Raw genomic sequence first — 20,673 nt, forward strand, 5'->3', positions numbered from 1 at the left:
GGCAAGACCACACACAACGCGGCCATTCCGGATCGAGGGCACGTATAAGGGTAAAATTGTAAAAAATTTGAGTAAAAAAAACCAAAAACCTTAAGAATTAATAATGAAGCAATTACCATACATTATGCTTGCACCGCTATTTGTTTTCATATTTTTCTTCGTTTGTATTGTCTTTTTACTCACAATGTGTATCCTGTAAACTCATTTTGCATGTTATAGTATTATGAACCCGAAAAACAGTGATCTGCAAGTTTCTAGCGGTCCGTTATTGCGGTAGACCGTGAAAATTGCAGCAATACAGCCCGCCAAAAAAAAAAACGGTATGTGTAAAAGTAGCCTTATCAATATCCAAAGTGCACATGTACATAAAGAAAGAATCCGGACAGCGAGTAACAAGTTCCGTTCCTTTATTCATACAGTATGAAGTTTAATTTCCTACAATTTATATAGCATGCAGAGGGAAAAAAATGAAACATTCAACATTAACCATTTCCCCACGCAAACGTAAAAAAACAAAAGAAAAAAAAATCTCCAATAAAGGGAATTGATTGCCTATTTAATGTCAGCCAAGATATGCACAAGCAATAGAAAGCATATGCTAAAATGTTTATAACACAATGTATATACACAAAAAAAAATAATAATAATAATTCACAAAAAGACTATCCCTCTTGAAGCAGAGCACATGGCAGCTGACACTGGAACAGAAGACCACTGGCTGGGATAATGAACCACAGACTGATCCAGAGGAACAAAAATAAAAAATAAAACTTGCATGAAGTGGAGATTTTTTTTTTTTACATTTTTTATTGTTAACATCAACATGTACCAAAGTTTGGCAACATTTTTTTTATATTTATATATATTTATATATAATGCAAATTATGTAAACAAGAGGAACATTTCAAAAAAATCGATCTACATGCAAAACTCCATGTCATGCAAGGACACCAAGCACCTCGATTTCTCTCGCACAGACAGAGCCCATGATGTGCAGCACTCAGTTGAAGGAACAGCAGCTATGGCAGGCAGACACCCCCAGTTTTTTTTTTTTTTTTTTTTTCTCAATAATTTGCCAGACCTGTATAATGTTCAAAATATTCTGTGTAAGCGGGTGTGTACATATATATGCAGCCAATAGTACCACAGCAGAAGAGGCGTTACTTCCCACCCCTAAAATCTACTTTTATATCACACGGTGTACTAACTAAAGCCAAACTATATTGCTTCAATTCACATGAAGGATTACAAGGAACCAAAAAAAAAAAAAAAAAAAGCAAATCTCCTCCTACAGCCAATATACAGATATCGATTTCATCATTACCTGTCATGCTGCCTGCAGTAGTTTGTTCTATTCAATGAGCAGATTCTGTTTCCAATAATCCACTTATTTAATTTGCTTCTCGTGGGGAAAGGGGTAGAGATTCAGAAAAAAAAAAAAGGGCCCTTGTAGGGAGTAGTTGTTACGGATGATCATGGGGTAGTGGCTTTGCTTCGGCAACTAGGTAAAAGCAGGTTCTCTGCAATTTCTAGAGTTGTTAGAAAACGTTCTTCGCTTGGCAGTAACATTCAGCTATGTGTCAAGAAGCAAGAGACAGTCCCTGGTAATATATTAACATGTATAAATTAACATCTCCTGTCTTAAGGAAAAAAAAAAGTAAAGTAGATTAACTGGTTGATAAACTGTTTCTTCCTGTTAATGTACAAAAGTTTCTAAAAAGGGAAGAAAAAAAACAAAAAAAAACAAAACCAAAATAGTACACTGACCAATCACCCAGCAGAAGGTATACATTCTCCTACAATATATGTATAAAACGGTGTGAAATAAAAGAATTTAGATGTAGGTGTTGAGCGACTTATGTTCTGCTTGGCACTTTTTTTTTTTTTTTTAAACTCTAGGTTCCTTTGTTTTCTTTACTCAAGTAACTTAAAGCCCACCTAACGACTACATATAAAGCCATCTATATTCTCTTTAGAAAAGACAAAAAAAATAAAAAAATATAAATAAAAAATAAGCCAACTCCCTTCTTTTTCTCCATCACACCGATACGCTCTTCCCCATTGCGCTGTCCTTCAGACCGTAAAGTGCTACACCGAGTTATTGAGAGAGTTACAAAGTTCAATAACACTTAAGTTGGCTTCATGAGGCTCGTGTTGGAAAATGTGGCTTCACAGAGAAAAATACTTCCATTTAAAATACACAGAGAGCGTTGCTGGACGTCTTGAGCAGATCTTCAGAGATGGAGAAGAAAGCAGAAGTGTTGGGTGCTGCTCGGAGGAGTCACACATCGACCACCATCTTTTTGTGGATATCTAAACCTCCTACCACCTGTAAGAGGGAAGACAATAAAACCGCAAGACGTCACTTGTAGAAGACATTGGTGAAAAATAAATTAGGTCTTAATAAAAAATTCTTACAAATAAAAGAGCAGAACATACCAGAATACCTCCACCATCAGTCTCCATTTACTAGCTGTAACATGGATCCAAACTGAAAATCATTTTTTATTTATTATTTTTTTTTAAACAACCAGCTTTGTTGGTGATCCACATTGGGGTTGCAATGTTTTTTGTTTTATTTTAATACTGATGCTACTATTCTATAATGTCTCAGCAAACACACCGGAATGCTGAATCAGTAATTGCAGAAAAGCAGAAGAAGAGGAAAAAGTCAGGACACTAAAGAGCTATCTGACCAATAGCAGTGTTCTGCCAAAAGCTGATCAGGAGGAGAGGAATTTTGGCACAAAAAGAAAGGAAGCAAAGGAAAGATTGCCGAACATTCCCATGGGGAACAGCTCTACTTTGCAGCCAACCATCTAGGTCAGCTTAAGAGCAGTGATCAGTGATGAGCGAGGGTACTCTGATACGGTGTTATCCAAGGATCTTGGGCGTGCTCGAATAATTTGAGTCACCACAACTGCGCATCGCGAGTGTGTGTTGGGCAGCCCCCCCCCCCCTCCCCCGGCGTGTCACGAGTGTCTCTGTAGGGCAGCCCCCCCCCCCCCCCCCCACGCGTGTCGCAAGTGTGTGGAGCAGCCCCCCGGCGTGTCACGAGTGTCTTTGTTGGGCAGCCCCCCCCCACGCGTGTCGCGAGTGTGTGTGGAGCAGCCCCCCCGGCATGCCGCTAGTGTCTGTATTGGGCAGCTCCGGGCGTGTATAAACCACGAAACATGCAGCTGCAGGGGCTTTAACATTTTTCCCTTCACCCTTCCCTTCCTTTTCCCATCCCCCTCCTCCCCACCCTCTTTTTTTTTTTTTTACTCCTTCTTTCCCCCTTGTTCATTCCTTCCTCCTTGCAATTCTCTTTTTAATTTCTTCATTTTTTTGGTTCTTTTATTATTAATTTAATTTTTTCCTTTTCATGTTTCTTCATCTATACATTTTTCATTTTTATTTTTGGGAAATACACATTTCATCTGTCTATTTGGGATCTTGGATATAGCTTTGAATTGTCTACTTTGTGCAATAGTTTGAAGGGAACTTTGTGTCCCTTCTTTTCTGGGTGGTGATAAATATTTGTGGAACATTATGCCAATATTGATCCACTCTCCGGTAATTGGAGCGCTTTGGCCCTATGCTTAGTTCTTTGAATGTGCGCCAAGTTGCTGCGTAAACGCAGTAGTATTTTCCGGGGTGAGGCACATACCTTCCAGATGTAGTTGGAAGGAATGCTTTGCATTATGCGCATGCACCCCCTGGAACACTGGCAGAGTTCCTGCGCACCCGCAGCTATTACCTCTGGCGGGTGGTACCCACACTTCCGGGTTACTTGGAACACACGCTGACATCGCATAGGTGCCTGTTACCTTGTTTTGCGCTAGGGCCTGGACAAATTACTGCTGCTCCGATGTCCCATGATTGCTGCACACGTGTCAGCAATCAGGGGATCATCCGTAAGTGCATATACTTAGTATATATACCTGACGTGACTGACTTCCATCCATTTCCCCGGACGAAGCTACTTGGATTAGCGACACGCGTTGGGACCAGGCAGGCCCTTTCACTCCAGTGAGTGGCAAGCATATTCTATTCATTTTTCCTTTAATAGTGCAGACCACGAGCTTAGTGTGGGACACCTATGCCTTTTTATACCATTGATCTATGTTGACCCATAGAGTTCTCTATTTTGTAAGTACTCTTATTATGTGCACTTAAAATATGTGTTCATTATGTGTAATATGGCTATTATGTGTTAAAGGATTTCCTACATTTTGAGCTCTTGGTTGTACTTTGCACATACATTGAATGATCTTCACTCGTTGGGGTAGCTAAATTGTTTGGGACTATTTATTCCCCTCTGAGCCTGCTTGTACACATCCCTATATATATAAGGGGTGTTGATTTGGGTATTTTTTTATATGTTTTTATGACTGCAAGCACTTTGTTTTTTCAATAAAGCCTTTTTTCACTACTTACGGGTTGTGTGTGCACGGCATTTGCGCTTCTTCCTTTTTTATTCAAGCGCACCCCAAGATACTTTGATACCACTCGAGCATGCTCGGATAACACCTTATCTGAGCACACTTGCTCATCTCTAGCATATATCCTTCCTAAATACACGCTCATATGGTGGCCAGCTATTGCTCCCAACCTCACCATCATATAGGCACACTCTGCTCATAGTCTTTGCGCCTCTGGCAAGAGCTCATCTCCCTTGAGAACAAAGGATCCAAAAACGTGGCCTCTGCTCCAACATCTGTCATCAGATGAAAGGACACAACACATGGCATAATGTCTATGGTGAGTCTAAACAAGCAGCGCTTCAGTACTGCTGCTGGGCAAACCATCTAATAACCGTGTGGATAGTCACTAGTGAGAGGCATGGACGCCGTTAATTTTGTAAGAATTTTTCCCATCAACCTCACTATGTAGCAGAGGCCATTTTAAGCGGATACTTCCTGCCAGTGATGAGGAGACTGCTGAAAAGCGTTCTATAAACGAGCAGGATTACAATGACTTTTGTACACAGCTGTTGTCACCAAGCAAGCTGCCCCTTCTCCCCTGCCTTCACCATGAGCTTTGCACACGCACATCAGATGCTGCATTACAGACGATAGGAGTCTGGTCTACTGCTGCTAATGTACATGTGCATATTCTGAAATAATCAGTATAGACTAGCCCCAGGATCCAGTATGACCATTATATTGATATTACATATCGCAAGGATTAAAAAAAAAAAAAATTAGAAATCTTGCATTCTTTATCTTGCAGCAGACTTAAGCCCCCGTCTCACATAGCGAGATCGCTAGCGAGATCGCTGCTGAGTCACAAGTTTTGTGACGCAACAGCGACCTCCATAGCGATCTCGCTATGTGTGACACGTACCAGCGATCAGGCCCCTGCTGCGAGATCGCTGGTCGTGTCGGAATGGCCTGGACCTTTTTTTGGTCGTTGAGGCCCCGCTGACATTGCTGAATCGGTGTGTGTGACACCGATCCAGCGATGTCTTCACTGGTAACCAGGGTAAACATCGGGTTACTAAGCGCAGGGCCGCGCTTAGTAACCCGATGTTTACCCTGGTTACCAGCGTAAATGTAAAAAAAAACAAACAGTACATACTCGCCTTTCGGTGTCCAGGTCCCTTGCCGTCTGCTTCCTGCTCTCACTGACTGAGTGCCGCCGTACAGTGAGAAGTGAGAGCACAGCAGTGACGTCACCGCTGCGCTCTGCTCTCAGTGTACGGCGGCTCAGTGAGAGCAGGAAGCAGACGGCAAGGGACCTGGACACCGAAAGGCGAGTATGTACTGTTTGTTTTTTTTGGTAACCAGGGTAAACATCGGGTTACTAAGCGCGGCCCTGCGCTTAGTAACCCGATGTTTACCCTGGTTACCCGGGTGCTGCAGGGGGACTTCGGCATCGTTGAAGACAGTTTCAACGATGCCGAAGTCGTTCCCCTGATCGTTGGTCGCTGGGGAGAGCGGTCTGTGTGACAGCTCCCCAGCGACCACACAGCGACTTACCAACGATCACGGCCAGGTCATATCGCTGGTCGTGATCGTTGGTAAATCGCTTAGTGAGACGGGGCCTTAAGTTTTGGAACATAACCCCAATTTAAACAGTAGGCAATTCCCCAATGATGGCTTCCCATTAATGATTGTAGTCACATGAAACCCTATAAAAGGCCAATACTTAGAAGCATCATGGTTCTTATACAATGTGCAGTATAGTGTGCGGGTCTGTGAAACTCCTTCATGAAAGATAACAAGGGCACAATGTTCAGAGCTTTGACCTGGATTATTAAAAGAATTTAAAAAAAGTTTCACAGTAATAAGTGAATCCCAGGGCTCAGAACTTTACAGATGTCCTCGCCTGATCTGGTTTCCCAAGGAAAGACTTCGCTCGGGAATGTTACAGCCACAACTTGTGGGGAGGATGATGGGAGCAGTTTAAGGCAAAGTGAACCTTTATTTTTACTCCCAACATTTTGCAACCAAATGACTTAAGCCTGATGCTTGAAATCAGAGACCCTGCAAATTCCAGTAGAGAACATCTCCCGGATCGCTCAATCATCAGCTAGGCGGACATGACGCTTCTATCTAGTTTACCGCAGCGAGCGGACTCTCGGCTCCACTTACAGCACAAAACTCTTCGAAAGATATTCTCCCGTCTCCATCTTTATCTGCATTGATAATCGTTTTGTCTACGATCTGCTGTAGCTGGGTGTCTTTCAGATTGTTTCCCACCATCATCTTCAATACTTGGAAAAGCTCGCCGTTGGAGATGTAGCCGTCCTTGTCCATGTCATAGATACGGAAAGCGACTGTAGGGAAACAAGTAGAATACATGACTGGCGTACCATCACAGGTTACACAAAAAGATTGTCAAAATATGAAATATTACAAGCCCTACATTAAAATGGTTGACTATACTATATTGATGGGCTAGCCTCAGTAGAGGCCATTAGTATCTGATACTTGTTGGTGTAACACCCAGTATCCCCACCATCAGCTGCTCAAAACAAGAACCAAAACGAGACAATTGAAGCATCTAAGCCAAGTACGTACTTAAACATAAAGGAGTCCTCCTAAAGGATGGCATATTGTAAGGTGCCAATCTTTAGGCGATGGCATACCCCGACTTCCTGTAGTAACTACAGGAACGTCAGCACCCCCATTCACTTACATGGAGGAGCCGTGGTGCAGCAGGTGTCCAAAAATGGTCAGGAGCAAAGGAACACAGACCACAAAGCCCCATCAGCTCCAGGACCGGAGGCCCTCAGCCATCACTAATCCTCACAATATACCACTTACTAGTCTGCATAGCATACACATGTAAGACGCACTTACACCGCAGCTTCTGCTCCTTGTCGCCCTTCACACTGAACTGGGACACTCCTTCAATGAACTCTGCACAAAAGAAAAGACAATTACTAAAACGTACCAGAAAAGAATTTGACAGGGACTTCGTATTAGTTGCAGAGTTATACAGAGCTTTGAGACAATAGGACGCACCCTGGGTTTAGCCCCCAAAAAACTAAAAGCCAAGTTTTCTAGTGAACTAAAAGTGGGGTGGTCGGGTGGTGACTATTCTTGGTTTTCCAGAGTAGGAGACGGGGATGATGCATAATTCTACAGTGGTCTGAAGTTGGACTTCATACTTATTGGTGGGGTATACTGAAGGAAGGTGGGGAGAGCAATACATTATGACCTTTTGGGAGAACTGTAGGACGTCAGTGCCGTGTCCTTGGGAGGGCTGATATGTACAGGGGATGGGGGGGCCAGCGCTGTATGACCAGTGTATACATGATGCCTTCTTGCTATGCAGACTGGTAATACACCGTGAAAGCTCTCTAATAGGATTGCATTTAAACAAATAGATCTTGGCCCGTTAACAGGCGCCAATCATGGCAGACAGGGGCTCATTTACACAAACTGATGTAAGAGAACGACCATTAATGTGACTTATGTCCCCATGAAGCCTCAAACAACCGGCAGCACTTTCCTTACTGACACGTGGCGATATGCCGCCATTAGAGTCATCGTCTCTCCACCCCATGTTTTGGTAAGAGCATGCGCAGAATAAGTCTCCGGTCGATTCCAGCTGTGAAATCGCTTACAGAAAAACCAATGCCTTAACTGAAGCTCAGCAATGTCACAACGCTCGGCACCGGTCAGGCTGTGAATGGGATGAAGTGGATAAAGAAGGGAGGGCCTGACCATTATTCAGGCAGCTTCTGCTTGGGAGCCACTCGGGAGAGGTACACCTAGATCCAGAGTAATTAACATACATCTACACGGACCAAAAAGACACCAAGGACAATGCTTCAGGTAAAATACCATCTGTGATGCCCAAAATATTCAGCATGTATGCCAGCTCTAAAAGATTATGTGCGCTGTGCTCTTAGGTTTCTCACACTTGGGAGGAGGGGAGAAAAACAAAACAAAAACCATCCTGGAGGGTTCCACTGGATGTTGGATTACAGGCCCACTTATGCCATCTGTACAGCGCTGTGGTTTATTCCGCCATATACCAGATGAATATACTACTACATGGAGGGTGTATAGCTCTGCAATGCCCTCCCATGAGGGGACGTGGACCAATTTGCTTCCGAGGGCAGCTATATTAGGAAAGAAAATGATTCGGCATCTGTGCCATCACAAGGGTCAAGCCCATGAGACAGTGACGTGACCCTACAGTCCCAGCGGTCATTACTATGCCGCAACTAAAAAAGCTTTTATTACATTGGATAAATCCAGTCTTCCATGCCCCCTAAATGACAACCCCTGTGTAATACTGTCACTATGGACATAAACCAGTTTTCATATGAAAAAAAAAAAAAAGAGTGACCCACGAGACCACACTTTCTATGACTTGTGTTGCCATCTAACAGTTTTGAAGTCTATGGATCCACTTTAGTAACGGATATAAGTTTCTGGAAAGTCCGGCTGCCTGTATTACAAGGGGTTAATTAATAGTCTAATATAATATGCAGTATACAGGCATTATAGAGATATAAAGCACCAAGCAGCTCTTACGTCTAAAGAGTCTTAATGCTGCAAGTCACCTTGGCCGTTTCCTCCAACGTAAGCATCACAGCCTGGGGGAGATTATTCACAATGGTTAACCGGCCGTGTAGCTTTTTTGTTTTGTTTTATTAAGTAAGGAATTTATAACTAAGATTGTCTCCATATAACAGTGAAAATGCAAAGACCATTCTTAAATGGAGAGAAGAATAAGGATGAGCCCAAAGTTCAGCACCTTCAGTGTGAGGAGGATGGCTACATCTTACCTTTAAAGTCGACCTCTCCATTGCCGTCAGTATCAAATATGTCTATTACTCGCTGGACGAGCGGGTTCTGCTGCAGCTCGGGTAACGACATGAACTCCTCTACGCTCAGAGAGCCAGAATTGTCCAAATCGAGTTTCTTAAACCTTTTCCCCAGCCGTTTGATCTCATCAGCATCAACTGGAAGAGAAGAGAACATTGTTATTAGGAGGAGCGGCGAAGTAGAAAAAGCCCGGAGAGAACAGAGCGAATACAGGGTCCTCAGAAGACAGATGATCGCAGTTACCGAGCTTTCTGCCTGCACTCGCCATAACAGGCAGATCCGAGGCTCCCAGAGATGTGTGCAGAGTCCCAGCCTCAGCAGAGAGGAGCTGCTAATGCCCTATAATGCCAGCCGATCACATGGCACAATGAGTGTGGACACGCTAAGCAGATCACCGGTCATTTCATGCACACAGCGCTGTGACTGAGAAACTCTGCTACTCTGCCTAAAGGAGAAAATGCAACCCTAGACGAGCGCACATCCCAAAATAAGAGCCCTACTAAACCGCAGGATGCAGATCTGTGACCTACAATGCACCATGATGGCAGCGCTATCGAGATACGGCGGGCTCTGCTTACGGGGATTTGTGGGATTAGTGCTGAGTCAGGAACACTCAGGCTATGTTCACACACAGTGTTTACGCTTTGTTTTTTTCAGCGGACAAAAAAAACTAATCTATTGTAAATAAAAACATTGCATTCAAAACCTGTTTTCCAGCCTTCTACACATTAAGGCCCCGTCACACATAGCGATTTACCAATGATCACGACCAGCGATACGACCTGGCCGTGATCGTTGGTAAGTCGCTGTGTGGTCGCTGAGGAGCTGTCACACAGACAGCTCTCTCCAGCGACCAACGATCAGGGGAACGACTTCGGCATCGTTGAAACTGTCTTCAACGATGCCGAAGTCCCCCTGCAGCACCCGGGTAACCAGGGTAAACATCGGGTTACTAAGCGCAGGGCCGCGCTTAGTAACCCGATGTTTACCCTGGTTACCAAAAAAAACAAACAGTACATACTCACCATCTGATGTCCGTCAGGTCCCTTGCCGTCTGCTTCCTGCTCTGACTGAGCCGCCGTACAGTGAGAGCAGAGCGCAGCGGTGACGTCACTGCTGTGCTCTCACTGTACGGCGGCAGTCAGTGAGAGCAGGAAGCAGACGGCAAGGGACCTGACGGACACCGGAATGTGAGTATGTACTGTTTTTTTTTTTTTACATTTACGCTGGTAACCAGGGTAAACATCGGGTTACTAAGCGCGGCCCTGCGCTTAGTAACCCGATGTTTACCCTGGTTACCAGTGAAGACATCGCTGGATCGGTGTCACACACACCGATTCAGCGATGTCAGCGGGACCTCAACGACCAAAAAAAGGTCCAGGCCATTCCGACACGACCAGCGATCTCGCAGCAGGGGCCTGATCGCTGGTACGTGTCACACATAGCGAGATCGCTACTGAGGTCGCTGTTGCGTCACAAAACTTGTGACTCAGCAGCGATCTCGCTAGCGATCTCGCTATGTGTGACGGGGTCTTTACTTTCTATGGGTGAAAAAAAAATGCTGCAAAAATGCAGGAAGATGTGACATTCTACAGATTACAAAAGCGCTGCAGTTTTCCAATTCAATCTAGACAGAAAAAAATGCACACGAGACTTGTGAAATCCCAGCTTTTGCTTGTACTGTAAAAAGCACCTTTAATTTACATAAAAAGCAGCATGTGAATACAACCCAACACAGACGCAGCCATTACTTACACCTTTGAACTCTGCTGGTCCTGGATGTTACGTGCCGGACATGCGTTCCTCACCATTGAGGACAGTTACTGGGTTAGTGGTCGCGTCCAATAGCCACATGACTAGCCCAATCCCTGCCATTCTAGTTGCCATAAAGTACTGGTTTTATATTGTTCTAGATATTGAACCCATTCTACACCTGGGTGGCAAGCAATTTTTATTGCAACATATATACAGTGTCTTCAACAAAATGGTGCCGATGCACGCGCAGTCTCCAATGCTATGCGCCACCACTGACTTTGGCGCCACACTGCGCAGGCACAGCCTATCCCAGCGTCAGACAGAAGGATGTATCCACCATTATTTATAAGAGAACATTCCCTACCATCAACTTTGATAATCCAAATCTGGCCAGAGTAATGAAATCCCAGCTCTTCACTTGTGATTATCCTTCTATATTATTTCTAAACACTCTTTCGGTGATTACTTTGTATCTCCATTCATACTGCACCCACACACACACAAATGATACACCATTGAAAGGTAAACTTGCCCCCTTCAGCAAGAAAATAGCCAAACAAACCACAGATCCACTATGTGATCACAAAATACAGTTTAAACATTAATTTTCATAAACCTGCAGTAAGGAAAAATGACATGCAGGTGGCATCACACTACCGCAAAGCACACTACCACAAAGCTGCTTACTAGTGATGAGCGAGTATACTCGTTGCTTGGGTTTTCCCGAACACGCTCGGGTGATCTCCGAGTATTTCTTAGTGTTCGGAGATTAAGTTTTCATCGCCGCAGCTGAATGATTTACAGTTACTAGCCAGGCTGAGTACATGTGGGGGTGGGGCTAGTAGCTGTAAATCATTCAGCTGCGGCGATGAAAACTTAATCTCTGAACACGAACAAATACTTGGAGACCACCCGAGACAAATACTCGGAGACCACCCAAGCAACGAGTATAGTCACTCATCACTACTGCTTACAGACATCGCAAACAAATCCGAACATTTGCCTTGGGGGCTTTCCAGCTTGCGGAACTCCTTGCCCAACCTATTTCAGGCACATTGCATATGTGACTCACCTTCAGTTAAGTGTGCAATCCTCCAAACACATTTGTAAACATGCACTGCCTATTCAATTGCACACATGCTCCGTTTATACACCGACACACACAAATGAAACCATTTCAAAGGTCAAATTACCTGAAGGTGGCATTTGCCTTGGGGTTTTTCCAGCTTGCCGAAGTTCTTGCCCAGCCTATTTCAGGCAAATTCGAGGATTGCACACTTCACTGCAGGTGAGTCACATATGCAAACACATTTGTAAACATGCACTGCTTTTTCAGTGATTACATAGCGCCACACACACACAAATACTACACCATTTGAAAGGTAAACTTGCCCCCTCCAGCAAGAGGAGACAAACCACACATTCACGATTTGATCAATAAATACAGTTTAAACATTCATTTTCAGAAACCTGCAGGAAAAAAACAACCTGCATGTGGCACCACAACTTCAAGACTTTTTTTAGCCTCTACTTATCAAACCAATTTATTGTATTACATATACACACATATTATATATATATATATATATATATATATATATATATATATATATATATATATATATATATATATATATATATATATATATATATATATATATATATATATATATAGCACCTCTGTGGTCATCATCTCATTAAATACATTAACATTTGATCAGCTTGATTTTTCTGAAATCACCTGTGCCTCCGACAACCAATGTGCGAAAATTTCGCACTGGCCAACTAGTACTGCATTTATTGTCCTGATCTTGAGTCCATTTCATCTGTCCAACATGACCCCATCTGAGCAACCTCATCGGGTCCCGACAACTTTTACACCAAAGCAGCATCAAAAGCACAAGTGTCAGAAGTTTCTTTCCCCACAAGATAAAGATAACCAGCCGATCCTCGGGCCGCCTCACCACATTAATGAGCAGTTTGAGTGTGCAGTGCCGCTCCATTCACTACCTAAGGAGTTGATGGGCGCATGTGAGCAATGTGGTTCACCCATTTCTAATGATTAGTGTTCCTAGGAATACTAGTTCCCCATTTATCAGCGTGTACAACTGTACTAATGATACCTCTGCCTATGAGCTGTCGACAACCGCCACTGCTCAACTATGGAGCTGCTCAGTGGTTTGATAGTGGCCATGGCAGCGTTTTACATTCACGTCCTTACATTGATTTGAATAGAAGGTGTACTACCCGGCTGGGCCGCTATCAGATGTCTGAGCACCTCCAGCCGGCGGCTGCTGCCGAAACCATGAGTAGCTGATTGGTGGTGGTGCTGGGTGTCAGATACCAAGCAATCACATCGATTACCTACCCCAAGGATAGGTCATCCATGTCATAGTGGACAATTTCCTTAAATGACCACTAGTCAGCTACATACACCAATTGGCAGTCAAGTAAAGTTAACCTGTCCGTTCATGCTGCCCAAATCAGAACCTGACTGAGCAATTGCTGTCAGGTATATTTTTCTCTGAAACACTGGAAATTTTAACGCTACCCTGTCCCCACGTTTGACATATGAGATACGGTCACCACCGTTCAGGCCTGATATACAGCAATCTATAATCCTGTTTATCTACACCCATCCCAACCTGAAAGACAAGAAAAACAGCTTTTATTATTCTCACCTGTGGGGCGGTCTGGTCCGAGGGGCATCACTGGTCTTGGTCCAGCGCCTCCCTTCTTGTGATGTAGTCCTCCTTGTTTAGTGTGGATAAAGCATCCCTACATCATCCACAGTCCCCCTGGAATCACGTTCCTGCACACGCCTGCTTCTGTCCTGACGAGGGCCGAGCAAAGTACTTCAGTGCACATGCTCCAGCGCTCTGACCTTTCCCGATGCCTGCGCTCTCCAGTACTTTAGTGGACAGAGAAGTACACCTGTGCAGGAGCGCGATGCAGAGGACACTGGATGACAGATGAGTCATCCACACAAAGCAAGAAGGTAAACAACATTGCAAGAAGAGAGGTGGCAGACGAAGACCAGTGACACCTCGGACCAGACCGCCCCAGAGGAGAGTATAATAAAAGCGCTTTTTCCCTGTCTTGCAGGTGGGGTTGGGGACAGTTATACAGCATTATACAATACTGTATATCAGGCCTGAAAGGTGATGCCCTTATCCATTATTAGTCAAACCTGGTGACAAGTTCGCTTTAAGACCAGGCTGTTGACCAGAGGCAGAGACGAGACTAGTTTGGTACTGACCTTGGCAGACTTCTTCCCGCACCGCTCCAGGTCTCTCCCATGAGTACTGTGTGAGACCCGTCAATCACCTCTAGCGGCTTTGGGAAAAGCAGGCTGGGGTTGGAGCCAGACTACTCACATCTATGCATATGAATCTTTAAATTTTTTATGAAATGCCAGAGCACTGTAGAATAATAAAAAAAATGTATGTACCTGACTGCAATCATACAGCCAAGATCTGTTTCATGCTCACCTCCGTTTTGGCAGCATTAATTGATAGGTTCCCTGTAAAAATATAGCTTACACTGACAGAACTTCCATGTGCACTAAACAATTGTTCAGTGCGCATAAGCAGTCACTGTTCTTAGCAGCATGTGATCCTGTGTTAACAGGATATGTTGTGCCGAGAATGATTTTTTTTTTTTTTTGAAGTTCAAAACTAATTTTAACAGATGAATGAGCAATGGCTAGAAGCTCCCAGAGGTTTAAGGACTGAAAATTCACATGATGGGACCCCTTTTACAGCACTAAACCAGAATATGTTCCCCAGCCCCATCTGCTTCAATCAGTAGTGATGGGATAGACTTTGTTGAGGAGCCAAAGAATCACTCTGGACAGGTTTTGGGTTGAAAGCCATCTCAGATAGAACTTGACCTGGGATAGTATAGTAACCTTCATTTCCTAAGATTACTGTCTTGTTACATTTGGAAAGGAAACAAATGCCAATTCGGAATTAAATTGGGATTAGGTTAAGGCAAATATGCATGACATTCTGACAGCCCAGGACAGAGAGTTTACTATTTGAGGACAACCTTAATGTGACCATTTCTGATCTGCTCTTATTTTTCTTGGAACCACAAAATGTTCCCTTATAAGTCTGCTTTTGGGTGTTCAAGGGCTCCAAAGACGACCTTCCAGGAATCTGAGAAAGATCAGATTTTTCCCCAGCCGATTATCTAGCCCAGGATCTGAAGAATAATAATTGTTACTTATGTCTTCCAACAACCGCTCTTTGGAATGGCCGATGAGAAGGTCGTCCGAGTAAGGAGTAATTGTTATGAGTTCTGCAAAAGATAGGATGCAACTTCTGCCAGGACCTTAGTTAGTATTCAGGAGGTTGAGGAGATTCTGTACAGTAGACCTCTGAATTAGTAAGAATGAGTTTAACTGAACCAAAGAGCAAACCGGAAAATCTGTTGAAAATTGCCCATCTTCCTATTCACCCTCAAAATCCAGTTTATAGTTGACATCAAAGTCTTTTATTAAATAATTGTAACTGCCAACCTTGGACTTCCGGTAGACTACAAATCTGTTTAATTTAGGTTTATGATCATGTGAAATTTCTCGTTTGGTTTCTTTAGCAAGAAGAGTTTTTGAGTAAAGATTTGTTTTCCCTGTTCCTCTACTGGTACAGAACAGAAGGCATCCAAACTACCGTAATTAAAACTCGAACTCAAAAAGGGCAGATTGAACACAGAGACATGTCCGCTTTTCTCCGGCAGCACGGTCCGCAAAGCGTCCCGCACACGTGCGCACGGAGAACAGTGTGCACTCTCCTCCGTGTGCACATACCGCCGCAGTCGAAACAGCGCTACAGTTAAGCGCTGTCCCCTGCGTGTGGTGCTGAAGCCGGCATTCATCCCTTCTGTCCTGCTCGGCTGAAAGCAGCGCTTGCAGGAGAGAAGGGATGAAAGATCAAGGTGTTACCGCTCATTACAGTGATGAATATGCGGCTCCACCTCCCATAGGGGTGGAGCCGCATATTCATCACTAATGAGCGGTAACACGTGATCGCTCACACAGGACAAGCTGCGGCGCTGAGAGGAAGCATTGCGGGAGCTGGGTGAGTATTTCAATGCAAGCGGGCGGGTGCGCGGGGGGTGGGAGGCGGAAGGTGACCCCAAACTTTATTTTAAACAAAATTTAAAAAAAAACACCTTGATTTTTCATTCCTTCTCTCCAGCGAAAGCTGCTGGGGAAAAGGAATGAATGCCGGCTTCAGCACCAAAAGCAGGGGACAGCGCATAACTGTAGTGCTGTCTCCTGCACGGTCCGTGTGGTCCTCAGTCGGCACACGGCTGCCGCACGTGTGCCACACTGATGTGCCACGTGAGCACACGGACACTGATAACTCCGGTACCGATTTCTCCGGTACCGGAATTATCTGGACGTGTGAGACTGGCCTTAGACTGCACAGCTCTATGGAGGTTAGTGTGTACAGAGACCGCAAACATTAACATTCTGAAGGATTTTACATTTTTGGGTTCAGGCATGTGAAGAGTTACTACAATTCCTGAATATTGGGTTTGAATAAAACGTAATCATATCATTATCAGAAGGACCTTCAATCTTTTTCCCTTCACCATCGTAGGGAACATTGATCGAATCAGAAACCAATAGTGACCTTAGCCAGCATCCTCGAGGAACTAGGCAAGGAAAGGGCGAAAACTGATAAAGCAGAATGAAGTTTGGAACCGTCTAAGGAGCCAATATCAAAAGAAGGGCAGGCAACTCCTCTCCTACCACAGAAGAACACAGACAAGATAAGTTTGTCTCCCTGAAACAAGGGAGAGAAGGATCAGCAACATATGGTAAAAAAACACATAGGGCAGCATGGTGGCTCAGTGGTTAGCAGGTCCTGGGTTCAAATCCCACCAGGGACAACATCTGCAAGGAGTTTGTGCTGGATTCCTTTGAGCGCTCAGTTTCCCTCACCTCCTCCACAGACCTACTGATAGGGATGTAGATTGTGAGCCCCATTGGGGACAGCGATGATAATCTAAGCAAAGCGCTGCAGAATATGATGGCGTTATGTAAGCAAAGCATAATAATCCCCAGTAGCTGCAGGCCGGCTTATTCACAGGACAATGCATTCCACCCTAGAGCTGGCAGCAGAGTTTATGATGGAAGTGATGCCACCTAAGGAAGCGGCGCAAGAGTCTGGAAACCAAGAATGACTCAAATGGATTCCGGGATCCAGAGTAGCAAGTCTTCATCCATGCACAGTATCAAGATGTTATCACACTAGCATGTTAGTCCGAATGTTAACGCCAAGCGAAAGACGTTGTCACTGTTTCCCTGGGAGAAACTCCCTCTGACCCCTCCCACAATGGAAAAGTCAAAACAATTACTTAGCTTGACTCAACTGGGACATGACATCTGATGAAATCAGTTTGTGAGGCCTCAAGAGTGCCTCACACTCACAGAATAGTCACGGAGACAGAATAACTGTAAAACTGAGGCCATGCTCCCATGTAGTGGAAATGCTGCTTTTAATGCTTAAACTACTTGTTTACACAGTGTTAGCGGCTTCCCCACGCATTTCTGCTGTGGCAAAAACACAGTATTTTACAACACCAAAGTAAAGGAAATTTCCAAAATGTGTACTTACATCTGTAGCATGTCAATTCTGCTATCTTTTTTTTCACTCAAATAGGGAAATTTAATTACAAAAAAAAAGCACTTAAATTAGAAAGCATTTTTTTCCTGCCACTGCATTTTCCTGCTGCAAAACACAATGTGTGCAGATAAACGTTAAGGGTACTTGCCCACGACCAGGAACTGCTGCAGGTGGAATGCTGCGTATTTATATAGCGTCAAACCAGCAGCGGCCAGCCCCTATAGCATAGTGGATGGGAATTCTAGAAATTCCATGCCCACTATGCGGCCAGACGACGGCGGATCACCTGTGGAGACGGACATGTGGTGCGTCTGCCCAAACAGCAGCATGTCAATTTCTCTTGCGGAGACTAGCATCGATAGAAGTGTATTGGACGCGGTATATCGGCATGGCTCAGTGAGCATATGTGGATCTACCGGTGATCAATAGACGGCAGCGCTATGGAGACAGTGAACATACACGGTGTCCACAGTGCTGCTAGCTCCGAATCGTGGGCACCCGGCCCAAGTACTTTTACCGCAGAGTAGCAAACAGTTGGATGTAATTTTCTTGAGACCTCATGCCCACTGTGCATTTGTATTCTCTATGGGCTTATATTGGCAGCCGGGAAAAAAAATATCCATATAAAAAAATTATTTTTTAAAATGAAGAATCCCAGCAGGTCTGTAAAAATAAATGTATTTTGCAGTTTTTGAAGTCTGCATTAACGAGGTCAGATTGCCGTGGTGTATTTTGGTGCCGACATGAGGAATAAAAATATATAAGGGAACAGCATTTTCATGCATGGGGCATATACATACAGTAGGTCTAAGTCACTGCCTCCCCCTCGCAGCACAGGGAGCTCTGCACAGAACTCCCTCAATGAACATCTCCAGACACTTGCTGCCTATGGTCCATGTGACAGCTCTAAGGCCATGTGCACACAGTGCGTTTTTGCTGCCTTTTCGCTTCGTTTTTTCCATGCAGAATTGGGCCAAAAACCCTATGGAATCCTTATGCAAGCTAACTCAATGACAATCTTGAAGTGTTGTGGATATGATCAGTAAATTTCCATGTGTATTTTCAGTGCGTTTTTTTCAGCAGCATGTCAATTCTTTGTGCGTTTCTGCAGCGTCTTTCACCCATTGACTTCAATTGAGTCAGTCAAATCAGCAGCAAAAACGTAGGTATAAAAAAATTAGTGGATTTTCCGAGTTTTTGGTTTGTGTTTCACCAGCTACCTATGGCGTGGGAAACACCGATGCAGTGGTTCTTATCGGCGTTAACGCTACCACCGGTAAGACTGTCAGAGGTCAGCGTGACCATGCACCTGTGATTGTGACCTGCGGTAAAAAGCTTACTACTGCTCCAATTGGGCTACGTCTGCTGTCACTGATTAGTCTCATTGCCAGCACCTGTGCTTAGTCTTGGAGGGAAAAAAAAGAAGTGTAAAATAATTACACATTCACAAAATAAAAACATTTTATACTCACCTAACGCCAAATCCCCGATGCCCTAGTCTCCTAGAAAGAATCAAAATAATAAACCACCACATACTCACCTTTCTGCCATAGTCCACGTAATCCCGAGAAATTTCTGCAAGCAAACACTCAACGTGCGCACATAGCCCAAAGAATCTCTGAATGAGGATAATATGCGCTCAAGTGAGATGGTTGGCAGAGAAACACACCTTTTTATTAAACAATATATTGGCGATTTAGGTCTTGGAGTCTATTACAAATAAGTGGTAACACAATTTGAGTACAGGTTACTTAAACGGGAACCAGCCAGGAGAACTTTACTGCTGAACATACTTGGTCTGGTTGTGCAGTCCTAAAACAGCAGTATAGGCTTTTATCTTTGTAGTGTGTCAACTGAGAAACCGAACTATGAACTCACATGCAAATAAGCTAAAAAGTGTTTTGGGGGTGTGTCTATGCTGAGTGTATTGGGAGCACATCCTCTTTACAGGGGGCGAGTTTGCCCGCACTGATCGGCATGTGCCGATAATCTCATACACGGAGCGCAGGAAGCACAAAGATACAAAACAGTACAATTCTGAGCTAATCAGTGGCTCGGTTCCTGGCAGCTTACAAGACTCATTTTACTCTCGTTTGTGCCAAGTGTTTTTCTCATAAACAAAGCTAATTTTAATCAATACATCTTGGAATAATAATTAGGGTTGAGCGAAACGGATCGGTCATTTTCATAAGTCACCGACTTTTGGCAAAGTCGGGTTTCATGAAACCCGACCCGATCCCAGTGTGGGATCGGCCATGCGGTACGCGATCTTCGCGCCAAAGTCGCGTTTCATATGACGCGTTCAGCGCCATTTCTCAGCCAATGAAGGTGGACGCAGAGTGTGGGCAGCGTGATGACATAGGTCTCGGTCCCCACCATCTTAGAGAAGGGCATGGCAGTGATTGGCTTGCTTTCTGCGGCGTCACAGGGGCTATAGAGGGGCGTTCCCGCCGACCGCCATCTTACTGCTGCCGAGCTGAGCATAGGGAGAGGTTGCTGCCGCTTCATCAGAAGCAGGGATCGCATTAGGCAGGGTACATTAACCCCCAAACCGCTTGTGCTGTAGCGATTTCCACTGTCCAACACCACCTTTTCTTTGCAGGGACAGTGGAGGCTAGATTTTTCTTCATCAGCTCTGTAGCTTATTGGGCTGCCCTAGAAGGCTCCGTGTTAGCTGCATTGCTGTTTGTACGCCGCTGTGCAAACCAACTGCTTTTTTTAAAGCACAAATCCTGCTGCTCCTTCCTTTCTGCACAGCTATCTTGTTTGTTTGTCCACACTTTTGTGTGCAACAGTCTTTTTATTGCTGCCTGCCATACTTTTCAGAGATTATTGTTTGGAGATGGGGACTGTACTACAATTACATATACACATACATACATATACACATACATACACATACATACATACATACATACATACATATATATCTTCAAGCCACTTTCTGCCCCTGAAACTGTGTAGTGTAAAACAGTGGGCCTGTATTTTTCTGCACTGTCCCACACCTA

General features: G+C 44.3%; 1 protein-coding gene across 2 annotated transcripts in view; it reads right to left on the reverse strand.

Annotated features, from left to right (window-relative positions):
* Positions 1-390: 390 nt before the first annotated feature.
* Positions 391-20,673, reverse strand: part of PPP3R1 (protein phosphatase 3 regulatory subunit B, alpha) — an 87,696-nt gene continuing 67,413 nt past the window's right edge. For both annotated transcript variants that reach the window (XM_077282540.1, XM_077282541.1), the window contains 4 exons: positions 9,233-9,409; positions 7,290-7,349; positions 6,579-6,763; positions 391-2,329 (listed from right to left, as the gene is read on the reverse strand). In XM_077282540.1, the coding sequence (XP_077138655.1) occupies positions 2,282-2,329; positions 6,579-6,763; positions 7,290-7,349; positions 9,233-9,409 (470 nt within the window). In that variant the 3' untranslated portion in view covers positions 391-2,281. The remainder of the gene's footprint in view (positions 2,330-6,578; positions 6,764-7,289; positions 7,350-9,232; positions 9,410-20,673) is intronic.

Source organism: Ranitomeya variabilis, chromosome 2, assembly GCF_051348905.1.
Source record: "Ranitomeya variabilis isolate aRanVar5 chromosome 2, aRanVar5.hap1, whole genome shotgun sequence".
NCBI classification, from domain to species: domain Eukaryota; kingdom Metazoa; phylum Chordata; class Amphibia; order Anura; family Dendrobatidae; genus Ranitomeya; species Ranitomeya variabilis.